Source organism: Meles meles, chromosome 7 (genome assembly GCF_922984935.1).
Source record: "Meles meles chromosome 7, mMelMel3.1 paternal haplotype, whole genome shotgun sequence".
Taxonomy (NCBI): domain Eukaryota; kingdom Metazoa; phylum Chordata; class Mammalia; order Carnivora; family Mustelidae; genus Meles; species Meles meles.
Genome location: NC_060072.1, coordinates 112,624,968 through 112,648,454, shown reverse-complemented (window position 1 = coordinate 112,648,454; position 23,487 = coordinate 112,624,968). Strand labels below are relative to the sequence as shown.

Genomic DNA, 23,487 nt, shown 5'->3' with positions numbered 1-23,487 from the left:
TTGACTCAGTGGCCCTTAACAACTCAGAGTAGTGGGGCCAGCAGCAATTTTGTTTTAGAGAAAAGTTAAATGCTGATCAAACTGCTGATAAAATCAGCATTTTGGAGAAAATAAACATACTATATTTTCCTTAGTAGGCTCATTTTGGAACTTAAGCTGATTGCTGTCAAAAGATTGGAGGTCTATCCATCTTAACAATTCAGGACCCAGGAATGAGGAATGCATATGAATATCCACGCTGCCAAACTAGAAAGAACCATAATTGAGAAATTATGGCATAAAACTAAAGAAAATTTCACTAAATATTATATTAACTTTGGACTCCTAATTCCTGGGATAAAGTATTTAAAAAGGTAAAAATGACTTTTGGGGGGGGGTGCGTTGGTAAATGAGAATGACTTGGGAATCCCTAAGAACTGGTGTTAGGATTCAAGGGCCCGGATAATCCAGACCCAGTGCGCTAAACAAACAACCTACAAAAGGGCGTCACACAATTCTCTTATCTAGCATCTGCCAAACTTGCTTTACAGTCTTAAGAAGCCTCTTTCTAATCCCCTACTAGAGAAAGAATAATCATGGTTCCTATCTCAGGGAATGGTGCAGAATCACCCATTCTCCTATGTACCCTCTTTTTAAGGACATCTAACTCCAGGTCTAAAATTCAATATCCTACTTCATGACCAGACCTGAGCAGGGCTGGAGGTACCCAACCCCATGACTGGACAAGGACTTAACCAAATGAAGAAAAATGGAAGAGAAACTGGGGAAAATACATCCAAAGCTTTTATATATCATCCCTCAAACTTTCCTGCGGCCCTATCCCCCTTTGTTCACACTTCTTAAACATGACTTTGCCATTCCTGTTAATTTAAACTAATTTACATTAGTCTAAAGGAAAGGAACATATCATTAGTGATTTATCACAGCCCTAAACCCTGGCCTTGAAGTTGTGTTATCTTCTCCCTAGTTAGGTCATAGTTATATACCAAGGAAGTCATTCGAGGCTTATCAGAAACCCATAGGTAGGTCTCTCAACTTCCAATCAAGAGGGAATATGCCCCTTCCTGAGTTCCTGACTCTAATTCTATAATACAATTTTCTAATAAATTTGTCAATGCAGGTACCTATGGGACTTGGTGCAGGAATGATCTCAGGTAAGGGAGGTCAGAATGGACAGGAGATCCGGACATCCTTTTTTTTTTTTTTTTTTCACCATGATCTTCACAGAAGAGCAAGAAAGTATGCTCTCTGAAAACAATCCTCTAGCAGTGATTAGCATTCTTACCTAACCTTCCTTTTCTTGGACCATTTTATTCTATTTTTTTCTCAGGGCTTCCAAGGAATATACAATAAAAATTAGGGAAAATCAATAATTAACAAAATTTACATTTAAAACACATGGACCTACTATGGTCCCAACCCTGGGTATTTTACCAACCGTAGCTTCATCAGAACAGTTTTTTGATTTTCCCAAAATCCTACCAGAGCTGCCAACTTCAGGGAAAAGATGCATTAACTCATCCTCTTTTCTGTAAATGTTATAGACTTTTATTTCTCCTTCATCCATCATTCTATGAAGCAGCAGTTGAAACCTGGGCACAGATACCAAGGCATAGAAACAGTGTAGGGTAGACAAGAGAGAACAGAATTAGTAGTCCCTGCTCTCTGAGCTCTTCTTACTTTGTGCAATATGTCAACTCTGTAAACCCCAGTTTCTTTAATGAGCAGATTATCTATTTGAGATTGTTGGAACGATTAGAGATAAGGTATGTACATATACAAAGTATATTATATCCTGCTTTAAACCTTCCAAATTTTTGTTTCACTTAGAGAAAAATCTGAACTCCTTACCATGGTCTATAGACTAAATACGCCCTGGCCCCAACTTGGTTCTCGGATCTCATCTCCAATAAGCTTGTTCCCACATCTGTGTTTTGCTCTATGTCCAGCATTCTCTAACTCCAGATCTTCAAATGATGCTCTCTTCTGTTGCTCAGGTCTCCATGGGGCCTTTTCTGACCACCCAGCTTAAAGGAGCACTCCCCCAGACACTTTTTCCCTCATTACGGTTTTGGTTTTTTTTTTAACTTCATATCAGTTAACACTACCCAAATTATCTCATTCATTTAATTTTGTTTTTATAAGGGCAGGAAATGTGTCTGTCTTCTCATTCTCTGAAAGTGCCACTCCCTTCCTGGAATCTTCCAATGCTCAGATCCTTCCACAGCCAGTAGGCTGCATTTTGGGGTGGGCCCAGACTAATTCAGCATTTAAAATCCTAACTAGACCTCTTCACAACGTGTAACCTGCTTCACCCTAACTTCGAGACAGTGACTCTCATTTTTTTTAGTGACACAAAGCTACTTTTACCCAAGGGAGGGTCTGAACAGCTCAGCCTCGATTTTCGCCCAGCCACTTGTGTCAGATGCCTCTTCCAATGGAAAGCAGAAATTAGGCTGGGCTTAGGAGTGTAGTCTATTATTCTTGGAATAGTTAAATGTGCTTTGAGTGGAGAAGCAAAAATAAAGAGACACAGCCAAGGGGAAAGTGTTATATTTAAAACTCCTCCCCTTCATTTTCTTCTTCAAATGAATCAGTCCCCACTTCTTCATAATCCTTCTCCAGAGCAGCCAGGTCCTCCCTGGCCTCAGAAAATTCTCCTTCTTCCATTCCCTCTCCAACATACCAGTGCACAAAGGCCCGCTTGGCATACATGAGGTCAAACTTGTGGTCCAGGCGGGCCCAGGCCTCCGCAATTGCAGTTGTGTTGCTCAGCATGCAAACAGCCCGCTGGACTTTGGCCAGGTCCCCTCCTGGCACCACAGTGGGTGGCTGATAGTTGATGCCCACCTGAGGAACCGAGAAAGAAGAGGAGCAATCAAATAAAATGCAGAACAGCCGAAAGATAACTCAAGATGGGGTTATCCTGGTAACACGGTGTGGTAGCAAGACACAGCCATGGTTGAGAATGGGAGCAGGCCTGGATGTGAAAAGGAGGAACCAAAGGTTTGGAGAAATGGACAGGTAGAAAGAGGTGAGTGTTGACGAGAAGTTAAAAGTGAGTAGAACTGGGTGCAAGCAAATCAAGAGAAGGGCTATAAAATCTAAAGACTGTAAAAGACTAGATGGAATTTAAATTAAAACTTGGAAACAAAATAAAAACTGCAAAAGAAAAGGAGAACAGGGATGACTGGGTCCCTCAGGGAGTTAAGCATCTTCTTTCAGCTCAGGGTCCTAGGATCAAGTCCCACATCGGGATCCTTGCTCAACAGGGAGTCTGCTTCTCCCTCTGCCTTCCACTCCCCTGCTTGTGCGCTCACACTCTCTCTCTCTGCACCTCCCCCCAGCAAATAAATAAATAAAATATTTTTTAAAAAAGAAAAGAAAAGGAGGAGTACAGGGCTGGTAATAGGTAGAAGTGTTAGTGGGGGAGATCCAAGTAGACAAATGAGAGTAGTGAGTGAGATTATTATTAAGGGGGGGGGGTGTATAATACATGTTTATCTTTAAAAGGGAAATAGATCCCCTTTAGAGGCAAATTAATCTTTAGACTTGAAGTTTACTCTTTTCTACATGGTCATATAAAGTTTCTCTTAGTTATACTGTCAACAAATTTAGGGAAAATTCTCTGCCAAAGGCAAAGTCTGTTTAAAAGATCAGGGAGGTGGGTTGGGGGGATGGGGTAACTGGGTGATATGATGATTACTGGGTGTTATGTTCAACTAATGAATCATTGAACATTATATCAAAAACTAATGATGTACTATACCTGGGCTAATTGAATTTAAATTTTTTAAGAATCATGGAGATAATCCAGAGCAATAAATTTTAAAATCCAAAAGTTCCTGGAGATGGTGTTAATGTTAACCCAGCCCCACATCTGAAGGGAGTGAGGCTGGTTAGAAGAAAAGCAAGGACTTCCATCAAAGAAAGTTAATTAAAACTTTTGCCTGGACAAGCCAAATTCCCAAGATCTGATAGCCTGGCAGAGTCCTATAAGCTAAGCCTAGCCCAATCTGATGTTAGGGGCACTATCTGAGAAATCTCCCTCCTCCCTATACACATCCCAAATCAAAGCTAATCCCAGAAACAAAACTGTAGGAAACTGGAAGAAGTTGAAAGTAACAAACAATGATAATCTTTAAGGGACACTGAGAACCAAAATACTATCCAAAAAATAGCTCTCCTACCCAGGTCATCATGCCTTAACTGTCAGCCTCTTAATTTCATAGCTTAAAACGGATGTCCTCAGGGCGCCTGGGTGGCTCAGTGGGTTAATCCTCTACCTTCGGCTCAGGTCATGGTCTCAGGGTCCTGGGATCCAGCCCCACATTGGGCTCTCTGCTCATCAGGAAGCCTGCTTCTCCCTCTCTCTCTCTCTGTGTCTACTTGTTATCTCTGTCTGTCAAATAATTAAATAAAATCTTTAAAAAAAATTTTTTTTAATAAATAAAATAAAACGCATGTCCTCTTGAGATGTAAGTGGGAGTTGCAGCAGGTTATATAGCCAAGGTAGGTAGCCCATTAAATGAATTCACATCATCTATCACTCCTTTTAGACCAAAGTGGCATCTTGTTGGTAGAGGTAATGCTGAGACAGGGGCAAAGGATCAAAAATGAGAAGGGAAAGGACAATGAATATAAACTTTGCTGTATCACATATTTTGCTAGATCTGACCCTGACCAGCAAAAAACTTTATACCTGAAGCTAACTGTCTTCTCTCGAAGAGTAATTATCCCTTCAACTGAGTCAAATAGGGACAAACACCCTTGGGGAGGATATGAGGATTAAGTTTAACAAACATGAGCTTTTCTGAAAATCACCTAAAGATGCTAGCCCTACCTATCTTTCTGGATATAATCCCCAAACTTCAGCTTAAAATAAAACAGAGAAAATGAGGGGCATCTCCTTTTTGTAAATTCCCCACCACCCTCACATCTCATTTTTTCATTTTTTCCTATTTATTTTCCTACTAGCTTGTTTTGTTGTTTGTTTCCATTTTAAAAATTTAAAAAGAAGAAATCTCCCATATTTTGGAAGATCTCCTCAGTTTTCACAAGAATGACCAAAACTGATTAAAAATTCATGTAGTCTAGGGGGAAAAGATTGTGTGTATAGCTAGGAATACAGCAGTGAGGAAAAATGCTACAAAAGGAGATGAACTCAGTCAAAGCCTAATATATGTAATAGGTCAGTCAATATATATAATATATATAATAGGTCAGTCAAGAGACTGGTACATGATGCTTTGTTTTTGTAAGTCCCATCAGGGAAAAACAGGCATGCCCATCTCTGTATATCTAGCAACCGGTATAACCACCCCTAGTGCTGAGTGAACCTCTGAACTATTAAAGGCATGGCTGGGGGGTTACTAACTAATGTAAATGATGGTAGCTATTTTAATAGTGGAATCTGATTAAAGACAATGGGACCACAGGACAAAGTGATCAAGCAGCTCATAAGCAGAGCCAGCTGCATGCCTTACCACTGCAACTCAAAGGAGTGACTTCTGACACTCAACATTCCCTAGTTCTGAGATCCATGGGTTTTCTCAGGATGTTGTATCTACCCACTAACCCTCAGAGTTTGGCATTTTCCAGATTGCAGACACCTGATCTACAGTAGGTTTCCCCAGCTTCTGCTTATTCCTGGTTAATGGAAAATGTCAGGGCTTCACAAAATAAGTGACTCACTATCCTATAGTCACCATAAAATTCCTTATCCTCACTCTAAGTTAATTAAGACTTACAGGATGAATATTTAATTTTTCAAAAATAAACTGGGAGAGGAACACATATTTTGTTAAAGGAGGGAATTTTATCTCTCTGGTAACTTGAATAACTTGGTTAACTCCATTCTCTGATCTATTGTCAGATTACAGGTACCTCCACTCATTCATCCTGTTCATCCCACCTGCCTGCATGGCTTCTTTCTAGCCTGTTCACTCCTCTTTATTAGAGAAAAGCCCTTTTCTTCCTGACCTTTGAGATGCTTGCAGATGTTAGGGTATGAGCAGCAAGAGGTTTCTCCCTACTGTAGTATTGCCCCTCCGAGTATCACAACTGTCCTCCTCCCCCTTCTTTCAATAATCTTCTCAAATTTCTTCTTACCTAAAATTAATGAACTAATGAAATTATGATTATATTTGTCTTAAGCCCTCTCCCCTTATCATCCCATAAAGCCTGAAGCTCCCATGGAATTGTATATCTAAGACCCTGGAATTTACACATCTTCCTCCCTTCTCCCTGGTAATCTCCTCCTGCTTCTCTAATTGTCTATCTTTTCCCTAAGTCATCAGCTCTCACCTTAAAACCTGTGGGACACCAATCTACAAACTGAATAGTCCTCTTGGTCTTGATGGCAGCAATAGCGACATTCACATCCTTAGGTACCACGTCCCCCCGGTAGAGCATGCAGCAGGCCATGTACTTCCCATGTCTTGGGTCACACTTCACCATCTGGCTGTTGGGCTCAAAGCAGGAGCTGGTTATCTCAGCCACAGAGAGTTGTTCATGATAGGCTTTCTCAGCAGATATAATGGGTGCGTAAGTGACCAGTGGGAAGTGGATGCGGGGGTAGGGCACCAGGTTGGTCTGGAACTCAGTGAGATCCACATTAAGGGCCCCATCAAAGCGGAGAGAGGCAGTGATGGAGGACACAATCTGGCTGATGAGGCGGTTGAGGTTGGTATAGGTGGGGCGCTCGATGTCTAAGTTCCTGCGGCAGATGTCATAGATGGCTTCATTGTCCACCATGAAAGCACAATCTGAATGTTCCAGTGTGGTGTGGGTGGTCAGAATGGAGTTGTAGGGCTCCACCACTGCAGTAGAGACCTGAGGGGCTGGGTAGATAGCAAACTCTAGCTTGGACTTCTTGCCATAATCTAGGGAGAGCCGTTCCATCAGCAGAGAAGTGAAGCCAGAGCCAGTGCCCCCTCCAAAACTGTGGAAGATCAGAAAGCCCTGCAAGCCAGAGCAGGCATCTGTCTGGGGAGAGTAGAACATGAGAAGAAACCATGAAGACAAGTTTCTGAGAAGACCCTCATGTGAACAAAGGCAGGCAATCCTATCTGCTCCCACTCTATTCCTTAACATTTTTATGTCGGTAAAATCAAAACAGCCTTGAAGAAGTCAGATAAAAGGAGTTGGGTTGATCTTGAGAGGACTAGCTAAAATATATAGGGTGGCAAACTGCACAGGTACATGCCACTAGGTAGGTAGATGGAAGGCTCCAGCCCAGTGGCTTGGTTGAACCAGGAATAAGAGTTTCAGAACCACAGTGGTTAATAGCTTTGCCCTTTGAAAACCCCAACTCCTTGCCCATTTTCCCTGCCCTTGTCATTGGTTTTGTGGGAGCTGCTGACTCTACATCTCAGCCCCACCTTGAAAGGTGTCTCAGTGTACAAATTTCAGAGATATAAACGGAGTCAGAGAACCTGAGTTTTAGTAGCAATTTTGTCATTTCCCAGTTGTAAAAACTTAAGCAAGTTATTGAACCTCTCCAGATCACTGTTTCTTCCTGACTAAAGTAGGGCAATTAAAAAAAAAAAAAAAAACTCATCTCACAAGGTTATTGTGATTATCAAATGAGATAGCATGATATGCTGAGCAAAGACTTGATATGTAGTAAGTACTCAATGTTAGCTTTTTTGAGAACTAAGAGAATTCGGACAGTCACAAATTTTCCCATTGGGTATGATCTATGATACTGGTTCTGAGCTTTTGGGGCCCACAGAGAGCTTTGAGACAGATAACCCTGTGGGCCCTCCACTAAACATAAAAAATGAACATATACAAAAATTTGGCACCTTTAGCTCCCAAGAACCCCTGATTAAGTCCAACCATTTCCATTGTAAAGATAAGGAAATGAAAGCTCAAGGTGATAAAGTTGCCCACCATACAACTCAGAAATTTCTAGGCAAAACAACCTGATTTAAATCCCAACCCTGCCACTTTCTATTTGTTTGATCCAGCTAAATTACTGAGCCACCTTGGCCCTCAATTTCTTCATCTGTAAAGTACAGGTAAATGACTTTCTGTGTATCATTATTAAGGGAATTAAGTGAAGGAATGTATCTAATTGATATTTGTAATGGCATTTGTAAGTGCTCAAAAGTATCAACAATCTCTTCCTCTCCTCTTCCAAGTTAAATTCTGTGTTAACCTATGCTTCCAACAAGCAAAGAGCTAGCCTTCTTTATACTTGGAATTTCCTCCAGATACTACAATATAGTAACAATAAGAATTAGTAAGGCATTGGCTTATAGGGTAGTTCATGATGTCCAGGTGGAGGAAGGGGCATCATCCCTGCGAATGCTTCTTACAGAACACAGCAAAAATTCCCAAATCTTAGGAGCTCTATTCTGTAGCCAGGGGCCATATGCTTCCACTAATTCTGTCTCTTTTAGCCTGACTCATCAATTCCCTACCCTTGTTCATACTTACCAGCTTCCGTATGCGGTCCAGCACCAGGTCGATGCTCTCCTTGCCCACTGTGTAGTGACCCCGGGCATAGTTGTTAGCTGCATCCTCCTTCCCTGTGATCAGCTGCTCTGGATGGAAGAGCTGACGGTAGGTTCCTGCCCGAACTTCATCTACCAAGAGACAGAAACCATCAGGTCTTACCACATTGTTTATAGAGGAGATGCAACCCTCATTAAATATCATATAATACTTTTCTGAGTCTCCATTTCCTCTACCTGTAAAACTCCACTGAGGTAAAACCAGACAACCCTATAATAAATCTGCAAAAGGTTGAGAGAATTCCAGGGTAACATAGGCACTAATAGAAACAGAAGCCTGTGACTCAGGCAAAAAGAAGCTTTTCTGCTCTGCTGGCAGGAACTTCTAAAAGCATTAGGTTCACAAAGTTCACCAAACACCAAAGCTGATTGTCCCTTTCTTTCTACCTTGGCCCCTTAAGTCTTCCTTTTTTATTTTTTCTTTCATGCTGCAAGCTTACTCAAAACTTTAACCCAATTTCATTTGCACTAAAATGTTCTAAGGATACAGAGAAAGGTTCCAGGGGATCTGCTCTCCCAGGAATTGTCCCACCCCTAAGCTAATATATGTTAGGCACTAGAGATATTTTAGAATGACTTTGAAGCAGAGCTATGCTCCAGGTCCTAGAAGGGTCCACACAAAGTAGATATATGGCAGACCAAGATGTATCAAGCCCCAACTACATGTCCTCTTTTCTTCAGAGTTCCTCTACACCCCCACCCAGGGAAATCACTCATTTGCATAGTGCCTGAGAGGGTAATCTGCACATTTTGTATTTGTACAAAGTATCCAAGGGTTGTGTACCTGTAGTCTGTTGTCCCTAGAAATTAGTGTTTAGGCATTACAGACATTAGCCCAGGTATCTCCGTGAAAATTACCCATCCCTTGCTTAGTGAACGAGTGTTGAAGCTGAGGAAATCCTGATGTTAAGCTGAGAACTGTCAGGAATCATACCCAAGGGAAATGATGCAGGGGTGGTGGGGAGGAGGACTCAAGGGAAAGGTGAAGCACCAAAAACCCTGTTCCAACACAAGTCTGTTTTCTAGGATCCAGAGTAGGTTCCTTCTAGAACTGCAGCAACCTCTGGCTTTAAGAGAATGTGTCTGCTATTATTTCATTTTGTGTAAGATACTTCAAGGTTATACCAGACCCATGAGAAAAGACTGCAATTATTACAGAATCAGAAACCTATGCTTTGGAAAATTGACTATTTGGAGACCTCTCATAATTCCTAAAATTATTTTCATTTTTCTACTCTTAGCACATAGTTAAGACTCTCTCAATTTGGATCTTTCTCAACAGGTTTAAGGGGTTTAAGTGCAGGGTATTTTGTTCTGCATAGGTTACAGCTGTAATGGGGGAGCAGAGATCTGTGGTCTCTATTGTGAGACTCCACCAGACTGTGGAGATTTCAAGAAATTGACAGAAGTAAGTGTGGGGTGGGGTGGGGAGGTTCTAGCTGAGCCACCCCACCTTCCAGTTAGAGATTCTGCTTCCTTAGCTATCATGGACCAAAGGCTCCGCAGCTTCATGTTGTTTTCTGTAGAAAGGATCCTAGCCCATACTCACCTACTACAGTAGGCTCCAGATCTACCATGACAGCCCGAGGCACATGTTTCCCATTGCCAGTTTCACTGAAAAAGGTGGTGAATGAGTCATCGTCGTTGACCTTGCTGGCCTGGACACCAAAGGTGCCATCTGCCTGGATGCCATGTTCCAGACAGAAGAGCTCCCAGCAGGCATTGCCAATCTGAACTCCTGCTTGACCCACGTGGACTGATATGCACTCCCGCTGTGAGGAGAGTGCAGAATCAAGGTCAGAGTCCTAGGCCCTGGTTATGCCCTTGTGCTATATCCTGCACATCTGAGGACTTGTCTCTCCCTAGCATTCAACTTGCAGGATATCCATCCCTCCAACCATGCCATATAAAACCAGGTGGGATCTGCAGTGTCAGGAGTCTAACCCTAACCCCCTCAGTCTGGACTGAGACTTGGCTCTAAGGAAGAATTGATTTTATGGCTAGCTCCAAAGTTTGTTTCCCAGGTTAATCCTCTGTGCCAAGAAAAGGAAAAAGAGGGCAGCTATGCTGATAAAACAAGGGGCTAATTCCAAACCATGAAATTCCTGTGCTGATGGAGGTCAAAGGATGAACCAATGATAACAGCAGAAACTGTCCATAAATTCCCTAGCATACACAGTGGCAGCATTCATATTCATGCCTAAGCCCTGACCTTCCTAGACAACAGCCTCTCACGCTCTCTCTCTCTCTCTCTCTCTCTCTCCATTCATCTCCCTCCCTCTCCCTCTCTTTCTCATGCTCACACTCACACACACACACACACACACACACACACACTCTCTCACTCACAGAGTCTCAGATAAACACTCAAGAAAGGAAAATACTTTGTAACTAGGTATCATGAGGTCTTTAGTGTTCTCGCTACAAATGTAGGAAGAAGAAAAAACTGTTACATCAGCAAAGGAGAGTTGAGAGTGCATAATTTGTTGGGAACCTAAATTAGATTCCTCACTGAAGCTGGAAAATTTCTTTGTAGCCACCGTAATTTGCTCCCTTGTCTATGTCAGGCCACATATTAAAGCTGACCTTTAGAGGGTCCTTACCTCTTTGTTACTCTGGTATGAAGCCACAATTACCTGATTGATCATAATACTAATAGTTGAGGATGAGAATGGGTGGGTGTGTGGGTGTGGGTGTGGGTGTGGCAGAGAGAAAGAGAGAGAATATGAATGTCTGTGTATTAACAGAAGCTGGGTTTTCACCAGAAATCATGATCGCATCACCTCCATGTATCCCACCATTGAGGAAGCAGTGGCTAACACAAAGTGGCTCTGTGCCTGTGAGGCCTGCTAGAGTCCAGATGGGAAGCATGTGCTTCATCTGTGGGTTTCTATTCTTATCCATGACCCGACCTGGCATTTTCCAGCTAGGTAACCCAAGCCAGGAGCAAAGCCTCCAGAAAATTGGCTGGGCATTGAAACACATGGAGTCAGAGGGAACTTGTAGGTTCTCTGGGGAAGGGAACAGGGCAGCTGCCCTGAATAACACCTCAAAGAGCCAGAGGTGCCAGGACCCATTACTCCCTAATTCAATTTTAGAACTGAGTAACTATCTTACACCTGCCCTTGCCTTATGGAGCATAGAGCATGGGTGTTCACAGCAGCCAATATGAAACATAGCCCTATCTGGGAATACAAACCCAGCTACATTTCCATGAGTCTGGTGGCCAGAGAAAGGTTCCACTCACAAAGTTGTCCACACCCCAGGGTTTAAATCCACCTTCTCAATTTACTTGCTGTGCTGTGTGACCTTGGCTGAGTTAACTAACTTTGCCTCATCTGAAAATAGTAAGTTAGGGGCACCTGGGTGGCTCAGTCGGTTAAATGGCTGCCTTTGGCTCAGGTCATGATCCCAGGATCCTGGGATCAAGCCCCAGGGTCCTGGGATTGAGCCCCTTGCTCAGTGGAGAGCCTGCTTCTCCCCTGCCTGCCATTCCCCCTTCTGTGCTTTCTCTCTGTCTCTCTCTCTCCCTCACCCTCTCTGTATCAAATAAATAAAACCTTTAAAAAAAATTTTTTAATGAAAATAATGTTACCCATGATTATGTTGTTTTTGCCTTTATCATTATTATTTTCATTATGATAATACCTTGTAGCTTTATTCTCCACCCAGAAGAAACACAGGTGGAAAGTTAGAGACTCCAGGTCCCCATTCTACTCACCTTTACTCTAAGGTCTATTTTCTGCCTTCACCTTGGGTCTTAATTTAGACTTTAAGAAAATGTCCTACACCCAGAAACCACCCCACAACCAGTGTGTTGTTAATCAGTCCACATCTTTCAGATCCAGGCAGCCATGGCTTCCTAAAGAGGTGTCTAAAGCTGATGGGAATTTGGAGAGACCTAAAAAAATATCTGATCCTATGTATCACCTTCCAGGTGACAGAATCCTCTGTGGCCCTGACCCTCAGTCTTCTGAGCTTTGCCCTCCCCCACCAACCACCACCATACCCCAACTATCCTCCAGGTCTGTCTATGGTGCTATTTGCTCTCCAGTCAGCCCTTCCTTCTGGAACACTCTTTCTTTTTCAGCAAGAATGCAGGCATATTTCAGAAAGATCAGAGGTCATGGGAGGAAGAGTAAAGCCTCTGTGGGACCTGAAAACTACCAATATGGTGATATCAATGATATAAGCCTTTTTGTTATCCCCTTTAATCTCACAAAAACTGATAAATATGCCAGTCTTCACAAACATGCTCTTGCTCTCTTGCTCTCCCTCTCTCTCTCACACACACACATACACACCCCTTAGGAAGAGCTATTTTCCTGTTAAACTAATTTAGAGTAACTGGAAGTATAAAAGAATTTCAGAAATAACTGATATGTTCATATATGCTTCCAAAACCCAAAAGTGGCTACACCAATCAAGAGAAAAGGAAGATCCCCCAATACCATTCCCCACTAACAGGAACCAGGGCTCCTGGGAGAAATGAAGAGTACTAGGTCTGGGGCAAGGAACATACAAGATGAGCCTGGAACATTTTATGGTGCCTGAAAGCACAGAAGCTAACACAGATTGCGATGACGTCGAAAGATCTCAGAAACCAACTTGAAGAAACTTCAAAGATGAGACAGCATGAGCACCAAAAGGAAGAATAATGATACTTGATTGGAACAGGATGTATTTAAAAATCCACAACTCCTTAGTGTTATCAAGAAAAGAAAACAAATAACTCATTTGTCCCCAAATAGCACAGTTTATGAGGGAAAGCTCTTTTTTTTTTAACTGAAGAATATCAGCTAATAAATGGACAAGGAATGATATATTAAGAAATGTTGCCATATTACAATCCGTAATCACGTAATTTATTTGGACAAGGATGCCAACACCATTAAGTGAAAGGTTGATGGGAAAAGAATGGATATTCACATAGCATTAAAGCATCACTGTTATTTACATGTAACAAGGGGGAAAAGTAATCACAATAGTTGTTAGCCAAACCCAGGGATCAATCTTAACAGTACTGATAGAGAGAACCAGACATTAAGAACATCCTGATGTGATGCAGCATGACAACATCACCCCTGAGGAATTTTTTTTTTTAAGATCTTGTTTATTTATTTGACAGACAGAGATCACAAGTAGGCAGAGAGAGAGAGGAGGAAGCAGGCTCCCCACTGAGCAGAGAGCCCGATGTGGGGCTCGATTCCAGGACCCTGGGATCATGACCCGAGCCGAAGGCAGAAGCTTTAACCCACTGAGCCAGCCAGGCGCTCCGCCCCTGAGGAATTCTTACACATAGCCTCGGGATGGCTGAGTGGCTCAGTTGGTTAAGCAACTCTTGATTTTGGCTGAAGTCATGATCTCAGGATTGTGAGATGGACCCCCACATTGTGCTCTGCACTGGGCTTGTAGCCTGCCTAAGATTCTCTCTCTCTCTCCTCTGCCCCTCCCCACCCCACTCGGTCTTGCTCTTGCATTCACTCTCTAAAACAAACAAACAAAACTCAGCCTTAATCCACTAAACATTTTTTTTTTTTTGGTGCAAAACTGTGGTTTATTAAAGCATAGGAAAAGGACCCATGAGCAGAAAGAGTCGCTGCACTATCAAACACTTTAAATTTAGTTTTCAAATGGTAGAAAACACCAGGATCAGAGTGATAAGTGACATCATGAGAAAACAATAAAATAAATCCAGAAGGTGAAACATTCTACAGGGCAAATGATACAATCTTTTTAGTTCATGAAAAATAAAGATAGGAGAGATTGTTCCATATCAAAAGAAACTCAAGAAACTCAAGTCCACATGTAGTATGTGCACTTCGCCTGAATTCTGATTTGAACAAATCAAAATGATTTGGGAGAAAAATAGAGAAATTGATTAATTTTGTTAAGCACGATAATGAAAGTATATTTAGGTATAACAATGTCCTTATTTTTTTATTATGTTCAGTTAGCCAACATAGAGTACATCATTAGTTTTTGAGGGTCACTTCCAAAGCATTTGGGGCAAAATGCCATGATGTCCATATTTTACTTTAAAATACTTCAACAAACACAGCAGATAAAATAAAAATGGCAGAAAAATAATTATTATTATTAAATCTAGATCATATATGTATGGGTGGCATTATAGTACTATTCCAGAGATTAAAATTTTTTCACACTCAAAAGAAAAAAATTAAAGAAAGGAACTATAGGAAGAATGGGAGTAGATTCCATTCACCATAATTATCTTATCCTGCAGGGCCCAGGCTCTTCCTGTCCCATTTCACTTAATCATTATTCAACAAACAAATTAAGAACTAATTTGTCAGGGGGCCCTGGGTGACTCAGTGAGTTAAAGCCTCTGCCTTCCGCTCAGGTCATGATCCTAGGTCCTGGGATCCAGCCCCACATCAGGCTCTCTGCTCAGCAGGGAGCCTGCTTCCTCCTCTCTCTCTGCCTGCCTCTCTGCCTGCTTGTGATCCCTGTCTGTCAAATAAATAAATAAAATCTTTAAAAAAAAAAAAAAAAGAACTGATTTGTCAGTGCATGGAGCTAGCCTTCTCCAGCCACTGCCTGATCACCATCCCCATCTCCCTCCCTGGAAGTTCTACATAGATAAACACAGAGCAGACCCAGTGCTGATGGCTTTGTGAGGTCACCCCTCATGCCGAAAAGAGGTCATCTATCTGGCATAACCAGGGATGCTATGTTAACTGAAAATATTTAGGACACTAGATCTATACTGGCCTCATGGGTCACCAAATATAATTCCCTCCCCATTTTACAGATGAAAAATCTGAGGCTGAGGAAGGTAAAGGGACAGATTCAAGATTTCACAGCTCTGCAGCAAGAGCCCAGAGTGGAACCCAGGTCTTCTGACCTCAGCCTGAGTTCTTTCCTTTACACCACACAACCTCCAGCCTCACTTGCACTCTGAACTTCCAGGGCCCTGTGCTGTGCCCACATCTCCATCCACGCAAGCCTGATAGTGTATATAGCAAGGCCAAGCTTGTATAGCAAAACCCCAAACAGAAAAAAAGCTCAGTGCAGAAAGAAACTAGAGAATGGCTTATGGTGGCAGCCTCTTTGAAAATGGGTCATCCTTCTCTGATAGAACCAAGAATCTTTTTTCAGGGCTGATGTGTACAAGGACAGGGAGGAGCCAAAGTATAGAAGAAGCTGACCCAGCAGAGGATATTTAAGTCCTAAATTTGCTCCAAACTCAGATTTCAGATCTCCCTATCTAGCCAATCAGAGCTCATGTTTTCTCTCACAGTATTTCTCATTCTCAGTTCCATTTTGAATCTGGGCTTGTAGAGCTCAGACCACTTCTGTGCTCCAGGGATGCTGTGAGGTGAAAGGGGTCCCCCTGTGTGCTGCTAGACCTCTCTGCCCAGCAATCCAGAGGGTGAAGATGAGGGAGATGGACAGACCTAATACAGAAGTTTCCTTTCCTCAAGAAAAGTATGACATATCCTTACACAGACCTCGTGCTGGTATAACTACAAAAGTTACCCACTGTTTATTCCTACAACAAATATTTATTGTGTTATTATGTGTAAGAAGGTATGGGAAGGTACTAGGCTAACTCCTACTCCTCCTATTCATTAAATTCACTTCATACAGGAAGTCTGGGAAACCACAAACCAGCACAGGGTCCCTACTGTATGTTCCCAAGATCCACTTCTTCTCTATCATTGCATTTATCACACCCTATTATAGCTGCTTGTTCAATTTTCTGACTTCCTAGCAGAGAGAAAAAGACCTGTGAGGGCAAGGAACCCCTGCTTACTCAGTATATTCCCCGGTATCAAGCCAGTGCTTGAATGTAGTGGGTGCTAAACAAATATAGGGGTGATTAGAATGAAAACTCTGCACTGAGGGGTCTTATAATCTATTTAACAAAAGAGTAGACAGTGCTGAAGAGACAATGGGAGTTCAAAGCAGAAAAAAACAACTCTGGCTGGGTGTTCTGGAACAGGAATATTTGCAGCGACCTTGACGAATTTTAAAAACATGGCAAAATGATCATTTTAGTTGAGCTTAGGAGTAATGTTAACAAGAGGCAGGAAAATTTAGGGCAAGTCCCACAAATCATGCAGTTTGCCTGATGTGTAGGCTCATGAAAAGCAGAACAGATGAGACGTCTGTGCCACCTACCTTCATCTTCCATGGGGAAGGGAACCTATGTTTTGTAGAATATCAAAAAAGAATTTCTAGAACTTTACTGCCCTATTATAATTCCACTATAAGATACCTTTTCTTACATCAATCTTATATTATTTCTATTTTAATATTAGTCATTCCTTTTTATTTTGTTCTCAGATGACTAAGATCAGCTAATTAAGACCCTTTCTGGAAGGAGATTTGTAGCTTCAAAAATCATTTCGAAGTATCATAAAACAATCAAACTGGCATATTATCTAGGAAAGGAACTGACACAGACCAGCGGTATATGACACAAGAAAACCCAAGACCAGTCCACATCTCTTGAGCACCAATGTGGTCAAATGCCACACAGCTGCTTTCAGAAGCATATTATTACACCAAATTATGTCTAGTGGTCAGACTGGGCTAATAAATCACCTGTATTTTAGGATTAGGTCAAAGATGTGGTCTACTAATAAAAAGTAGATCCATAGTGTTATGGAGGAATAACTAAAGTAAGAAGAATTGTGACTCATAAAAGATTGCTTGAATTATCTCTGCTCAAAGCCCTTCAATTACAGCATATTTAGAATCACTCAGAACAAAGAATAGATAGCAAGCAAGAAAAAAAACTTGACCTAAATTAACATCAGTGAGTAAAAGTAAGCAGTTCAAGAGAGGGGTCTTGGATTATAGGCACTGCATTTAGGGCAGCAATAGCGATGACATTAAGACCACCTTTAGGAATGGCAGGAATGTGAAGTAAATAGACTCCCAGCCTAAGAGACCCATTGCTGTCCGAAGGCCCTTAGGCTTTAGCTGACATTGGGGACAAGTGTGAGAGACAGCTAAGGAATTTTAATCTGGTACATAGCACCCATTTCATTTTCCCATTCTCTCATTATCTGGGAGAAATTCTAACAGAAAGACACAGACAGTGGAAATGTCAACCACAAAGGCCACAGATAGCACTACTGGTCCCTTGGCAGCCAAAGGGAAAAGGAGCAGTTGGTCCTCTTTCTCCCCCAAGGAAGAAGCAGTTGGGTCCACCCACCCCCTACCACTGGTCCTGAATTCACCAGCTATTTCCCCCTCAGAAGTTATTTTTAACTTTTCATCTTCCTCTCAAGGTCACTCAGGAGCCCCCCAGACCCCAAAAGAACACTCAGCAACAGCAATAGCCCTCTAGCTCTGCATGGGCCTGACTTGAGCCTGAAGCTTCCTATGAAAACTCTTCATTTAGCCAGCACCTTTGCCCTAGCCACTGCAGAAGGAAGTTCTGTTCATCAGGGCTCCTCTGTTGCTCAGAGCCATGGACCCCCACAACGTCTGGGGGGAATCTGTGCTTAGTAATGGGAAGGGCAGAGGCAGCGGTGACTCTAGAAGTGGTCTGAGGTCAGAAAATAAGTATGGGGGGGTGCCTGGGTGGCTCAGTGGTTTAAGCCTCCGCCTTCGGCTCAGGTCATGATCTCAGGGTCCTGGGATGGAGCCCCGCATCGGGCTCTCTGCTCAGTAGGGAGCCTGTTTCTCCCTCTCTCTCTGCCTGCCTCTCTGCCTACTTGTAACCTCTCTCTCTGTCAAATAAATAAATAAAATATTTTTTTAAAAAAAGAGTGGAAGACAGATCAAGATACTGTTTAAAAAAAAAAGAAAAAGAAAATAAGTATGGACCCTGCAGAGCTCAGCCATACCTGCCTACAGGAGAGCAGTTTGCAGAGGACTGCAGACACAGAAGCAGTGTCCATCTCACCCCCCAAACACTCCCCCTCTACTTTTTTTCTTAAGGAAAGAAGCTCTTTATTGCCACTTCATGCCTATCCCCATCTGAATCGGTGCTCTCTTGTTCAGAAGAAATGCAGTTAAGGAGACTGTGCTGCAGATAGTCTCACCTCACCATAAACCCAGACACTTTCTCTGTGCCCTGGTATCGTTGACACAGGCTTGGCTTGGGGCACCTGGCCAGGAGTCTCCACATCACTTTCCCCAAAATTGTCCTAGTCTCAGTTCCCAGAACTGCTTACTGGAAAGCTACTGGGAGCAGATGGGAATGCTCAGTTATAGGATTAGTTATACATTTCTTACTCAGAACCTACATAAATGTTTAATCTAATTCTTCTTAACACAGAAGTAGCCTCCTCCCTCAAACCCTCACAAGAGAAGGGAATCCTGGAGGATGGCTGCCTGAGACAATCTGTTAAAGGAAGCAAAGTCCTTCCTGCAAGGGTGGAATTCTTTGGGTCTTCATTTATTAGATGGGTCATTTTGGCCTTTCATGAATGAGTAAAGAGATTTTTAAAAAGCGGTTCTATGAGGGTGGGAGGTTGGGGGAACAGGTGGTGAGTAATGGGGAGGGCACGTTTTGCATGGAGCACTGGGTGTTGTGCAAAAACAATGAATACTGTTACGCTGAAAAAATAAATAAAATGGAAAAAAAAAGAGGTTCTATGAGTAGGAAATGGCCAATAAAAAAATGTTTTCCTATTAAGACAATGCTGCCCATGTAATTAAATATTTCAAACATGTGCTCGCTTCGGCAGCACATATAATAAATATTTCAAACACAACCTGCTACACAAAATTCAGTTTCAAAATAAATAAGATAATCTCTTCTCAAAATATTCGACCATAGGTTTTCAATTAAACAGCCACATAAGGTTTTACTGTTTAAAATTTTTATTTACTAGATATTTTCAGAAGCATTTCCTATTGAGTCAATAAATTGCAATCCTTGGCTCCCTTGTAAGTCTCCTTTAAGGCTCTATTCTGAGAGTCGCTACATCATTCGGGTCAAAGTTAAAACATGCAAGAGAAAAGGCAACCCACGGAATGGGAGAAGATATTTGCAAATGACAGTACAGACAAAAGGTTGATATCCAGGATCTATAAAGAACTTCTCAAACTCAACACACACAAAACAGATAATCATATCAAAAAATGGGCAGAAGATATGAACAGACACTTCTCCAACGAAGACATACAAATGGCTATCAGACACATGAAAAAATGTTCATCATCACTAGCTATCAGGGAGATTCAAATTAAAACCACATTGAGATACCACCTGACACCAGTTAGAATGGCCACAATTAGCAAGACAGGAAACAACGTGTGTTGGAGAGGATGTGGAGAAAGGGGAACCCTCTTACACTGTTGGTGGGAATGCAAGTTAGTGCAGCCACTTTGGAGAACAGTGTGGAGACTCCTGAAGAAATTAAGAATAGAGCTTCCTTATGACCCTGCAATTGCACTGCTGGGTATTTACCCCAAAGATACAGATGTAGTGAAAAGAAGGGCCATCTGTACCCCAATGTTTATTGCAGCAATGGCTACGGTCGCCACACTGTGGAAAGAACCAAGATGCCCTTCAACGGATGAATGGATAAGGAAGATGTGGTCCATATACACGATGGAGTATTATGCCTCCATCAGAAAGGATGAATACCCAACTTTTGTAGCAACATGGACGGGACTGGAAGAGATTATGCTGAGCGAAGTAAGTCAAGCAGAGAGAGTCAAGTATCATATGGTTTCACTTATTTGTGGAGCATAACAAATAACACGGAGGACATGGGGAGATGGAGAGGAGAGGGAGTTGAGGGAAACTGGAAGGGGAGATGAACCATGAGAGACTATGGACTCTGAAAAACAACCAGAGGGTTTTGAAGGGGCGGGGGTGGGGGTGGGAGGTTGAGGAACCAGGTGGTGGGTAATAGCGAGGGCACATACTGCATGGAGCACTGGGTGTTATGCCAAAACAATGAACACTGTTATGCTGTAAATAAACAAATAAAAAAATTTTTAAAAAAATTAAAAAATAAAAGACATTTAAAATATAAAAAAAAACATGCAAGAGAAAGCACTTTGAAAATTATAAAGCACTACATACTAGATAGTATAAATATTAAATATCAAATTTTGAGTATGCCTAGGATTTCCTTCAGAATAATAGGAAGTGAGGGAAAGGGGAATAAATGAAGCAAGATTTGTCATAAGTAAGTAATTGTCGAAACTGGATGAGGCATACACTAGGGTTCATTATACCATTTTCTCCCCTTTTGTATATATTTGAAATTCTCCACAATAAGATAGTAAAGCTAGGTGGAGCTGTGGAAATTGTAACCATAACCCCTCTTCATTTTGTAGATGAGAAAACCACCTAATGAGGTTAATCGAACTTCTTAAAGCTAGCTGCAGAGCCAGGAGTCAAAATTCTTCTCTGGGCTTCTTCTATGGCCTCACATGAGGGGCCTCAGACAGGAGTCGATTCCTTTGGGCACTATCACCAATATCCCCCAAGTTCTTAAAGCTCCCAGATGGGTCTGGGAGCATGCTCCAGAGAGAGAGACTGCTGCACAGACCTCTAGCTAGAAACAGAGCTGGAGTCAGAGCGAGAGGCCCTGGGCACTTTCTAAAAAGAGCAGAGGCTGGGTGAGGAGGTTTTCTAGCCTGCCCTGCTTGATCGCTGACACCTAGAGCAAGAGTGCCCACAGAACCTGACCTTGGTTTGCTTTATTCTGTCCCAACTCTCCACCCAACTCTCCCAATCCACCCCTTCTCTACCAAAATACCAGGGCTCTGAGCAAGGAGATTCTGGGTTTTCGGGTGTTCAGGGAAATAGATTGGGAACGATTTTACCCACTGCCGGAGGAGAAGGGGGAGGGTCACAGGAAGGATTCTAGAGAGCCTGGAGAGGCCCCCTCCAGCCGAGTAGGATCTGCGTCTGCAAGAGGAGATAGATTTCGGGGTGGGGGGAGCCACCGCTGAGCCCTTAACCATGACAGTAAACAAAAAGAGAAGTTCTGGGGTCCCCTTGCCTTCTGAGGGAGACTTCTGTGCGCCAAAGACCTTCCAATTTCGACCGCTGGAAAAACTGGGGAGTTGGCATGGGTACCAGGTGTCTGGGAAGCTGAGAGCATTCAAGTTTTAAATGCTCTCCCCCCAAGACCAAGCGAATATTCAGAAAGGAAAATGACCTCAAGCAGGGGAGACTGAGATGCCTTAAGTCCTCTGTCACATTCTAGGGCTCTGTCTCATTTGATTGGATTTGGGGACCTAACTGCACCCACTCCCCCAGCCGCCGGAGCCCACCTCAGCCATCTGGAATCCCTGGACTGTCTCCTACTTAACCCACTCTAGTCCCTGAGCTTCCCGTCTGAAGATTCCTCAGAATCTCACCTCTTCGGCGCCCGCTTCCCATATCCTCCCTCTCCTCACCTGCGTGCGCAAATCTCCCCTAGGTCCCTTTGGGGGGCAATTCGCCTCAGGCGTCTACTTTATGTATATTATAAAGGGTACTGGCACGGGTGTCCTCCGCCCAAGGGCAGGGACCCCCTCGACGCTGAACTGACACCCCAAGAGACTTCAAGCTCTGCAGATCCAAAGCGATGGATCTATTAGCCCCCGCGCAGTTATGGCTCTCGGCTTGGTGCCAGCCCCGCGCCCCAGATCCCTGGCCCCCAGCCCCAGGACCTGGAAAGTCTCACCATGGCGGCTGCTCTCCTCGCCGGCTCGCCTCCCAGCTGGGCCTGCCCACCCCAAGTGCTCTAGATAGGGCCGCCTCCGCTGTTGTGACACACTGGGCGGGAGGGGGCCGGGGACAGACATGCCGGGCCAGCAGCTGCCCTGCTGCATCACAGTGCCCACGGAGGGGAGGGACCGGGACAGGTCACAATTGCTCCTCCCCGTCCACTCCCGGCTCAAATCCCAGGGCAGCCGCGATGGCCCCGCCCCGCCTCTGGGTCCTCCCTCGGCATCTTGGGCCACTGCTCCTGCTGCGAATTGCGCGGTTAGGTTCCCAGAGATTCCGTGGCTCCGTTGGGGAGGCAGTCCTATTACCAAGGCGCATTCATAGTCTGTGTGGTCGGCAATTAGCTGGAAAGCTGCTTAGAAAAGAAATGTAAAAGTGCTGCTAGACAAAATGTTCGTCACTGCCCAAACTTCCATACTCTTCTGCCGCCAAACACTAGCCACCTGATTGGGGTTTAGTTGACTGTAGTCATCCTAAACCCAGAAGAGTGCGGGTCTCCCTGCTAGGAGGAGTAGGCTTCCAAGCTCGGCTCTGCTTCTTACCTGTCTGTGCTTGAGCAAGTTGCTGAGTCTCTGGTCTAGTAACCTCTTTCTACTTCCATCAAAGACTACGTCCATCAAAGACTGGACAATTACCTGAGATAACATGTATAAAACCATAAAGCTCCAGGTACACAGCAGGTGCTCAATACTTAAGCTGTTTCTGTTTCTACTGCTCTATCGGTATATATCACTCTTCCACCATTATTTTCAAATCTCTTTCTTGATCCATTTATCATCACTCCCTCTTCCTACATTTAAGCCCAGAATGTACTAAGCGATATCAGGGATCTGGCTTCCTCTCTGCCCAATAATAGGGCCTCCTCTTGGGGGCCACAGGACGTTGAAGGGCAAGGGATTTCCCCTACTAGTTGGAGATGGCTGGGAGCAACTGGGTCTGGCCTTGGTATGAGCCCTTCTCTTTACACTTCAGATTTTGAAAACATTATTAAACCTCCACTTTCCCCAGCAGAGGCCAATCAATCTCTGCTGAAATATGAAACCAAGTCTCACATCCCACCTTTCTCAGGCACCTGACCACCAACCATCTAGTCACTCCAGGCAAATTCATGGCTTTTCTGCAAGACACTGCAAGACAATAGAGCTGCTTTCACCAAAGTACTAACACATACAGTATAACCCACAGATACATACAGTACTTATTAGATTATGAGCTGAATTTTTGTCTGTCTTAAATGTAAGATCCTGAAAACTGAGAATCATGATTAAGCTAACTCCCAAGCATGTAATGGTAAATGCTCAA

General features: G+C 43.2%; 1 protein-coding gene across 3 annotated transcripts; it reads right to left on the bottom strand.

The window, feature by feature from the left end:
* Positions 1-1,614: 1,614 nt before the first annotated feature.
* TUBA8 (tubulin alpha 8) lies at positions 1,615-22,270 on the bottom strand. 3 transcript variants are annotated; one of them, XM_046012556.1, is made up of 5 exons: positions 22,142-22,256; positions 10,072-10,136; positions 8,446-8,594; positions 6,307-6,987; positions 1,617-2,850 (listed from the first exon to the last, which is right to left on the bottom strand). In XM_046012556.1, the coding sequence occupies exons 2-5, from the start codon at positions 10,097-10,099 to the stop codon at positions 2,557-2,559; spliced, it is 1,152 nt and encodes a 383-aa protein (XP_045868512.1). In that variant the 5' UTR covers positions 10,100-10,136; positions 22,142-22,256; the 3' UTR covers positions 1,617-2,556. The 3 variants fall into 3 exon arrangements, with proteins under 3 accessions (XP_045868511.1, XP_045868512.1, XP_045868510.1); XM_046012554.1 differs by having other exon boundaries at positions 1,618-2,850; positions 10,072-10,294; positions 22,142-22,266; XM_046012555.1 differs by lacking the exon at positions 10,072-10,136 and having other exon boundaries at positions 1,615-2,850; positions 22,142-22,270.
* Positions 22,271-23,487: the final 1,217 nt, after the last annotated feature.

Coding starts and splice junctions, on each gene's coding strand:
- TUBA8 (XM_046012554.1), bottom strand. Junction 8,595..10,071: donor TCTGGAGCCTACTGTAGTAG/GTGAGTATGGGC, acceptor GTCTCTTGGTAG/ATGAAGTTCGGGCAGGAACC. Junction 6,988..8,445: donor TGGACCGCATACGGAAGCTG/GTAAGTATGAAC, acceptor TACTCTCCCCAG/ACAGATGCCTGCTCTGGCTT.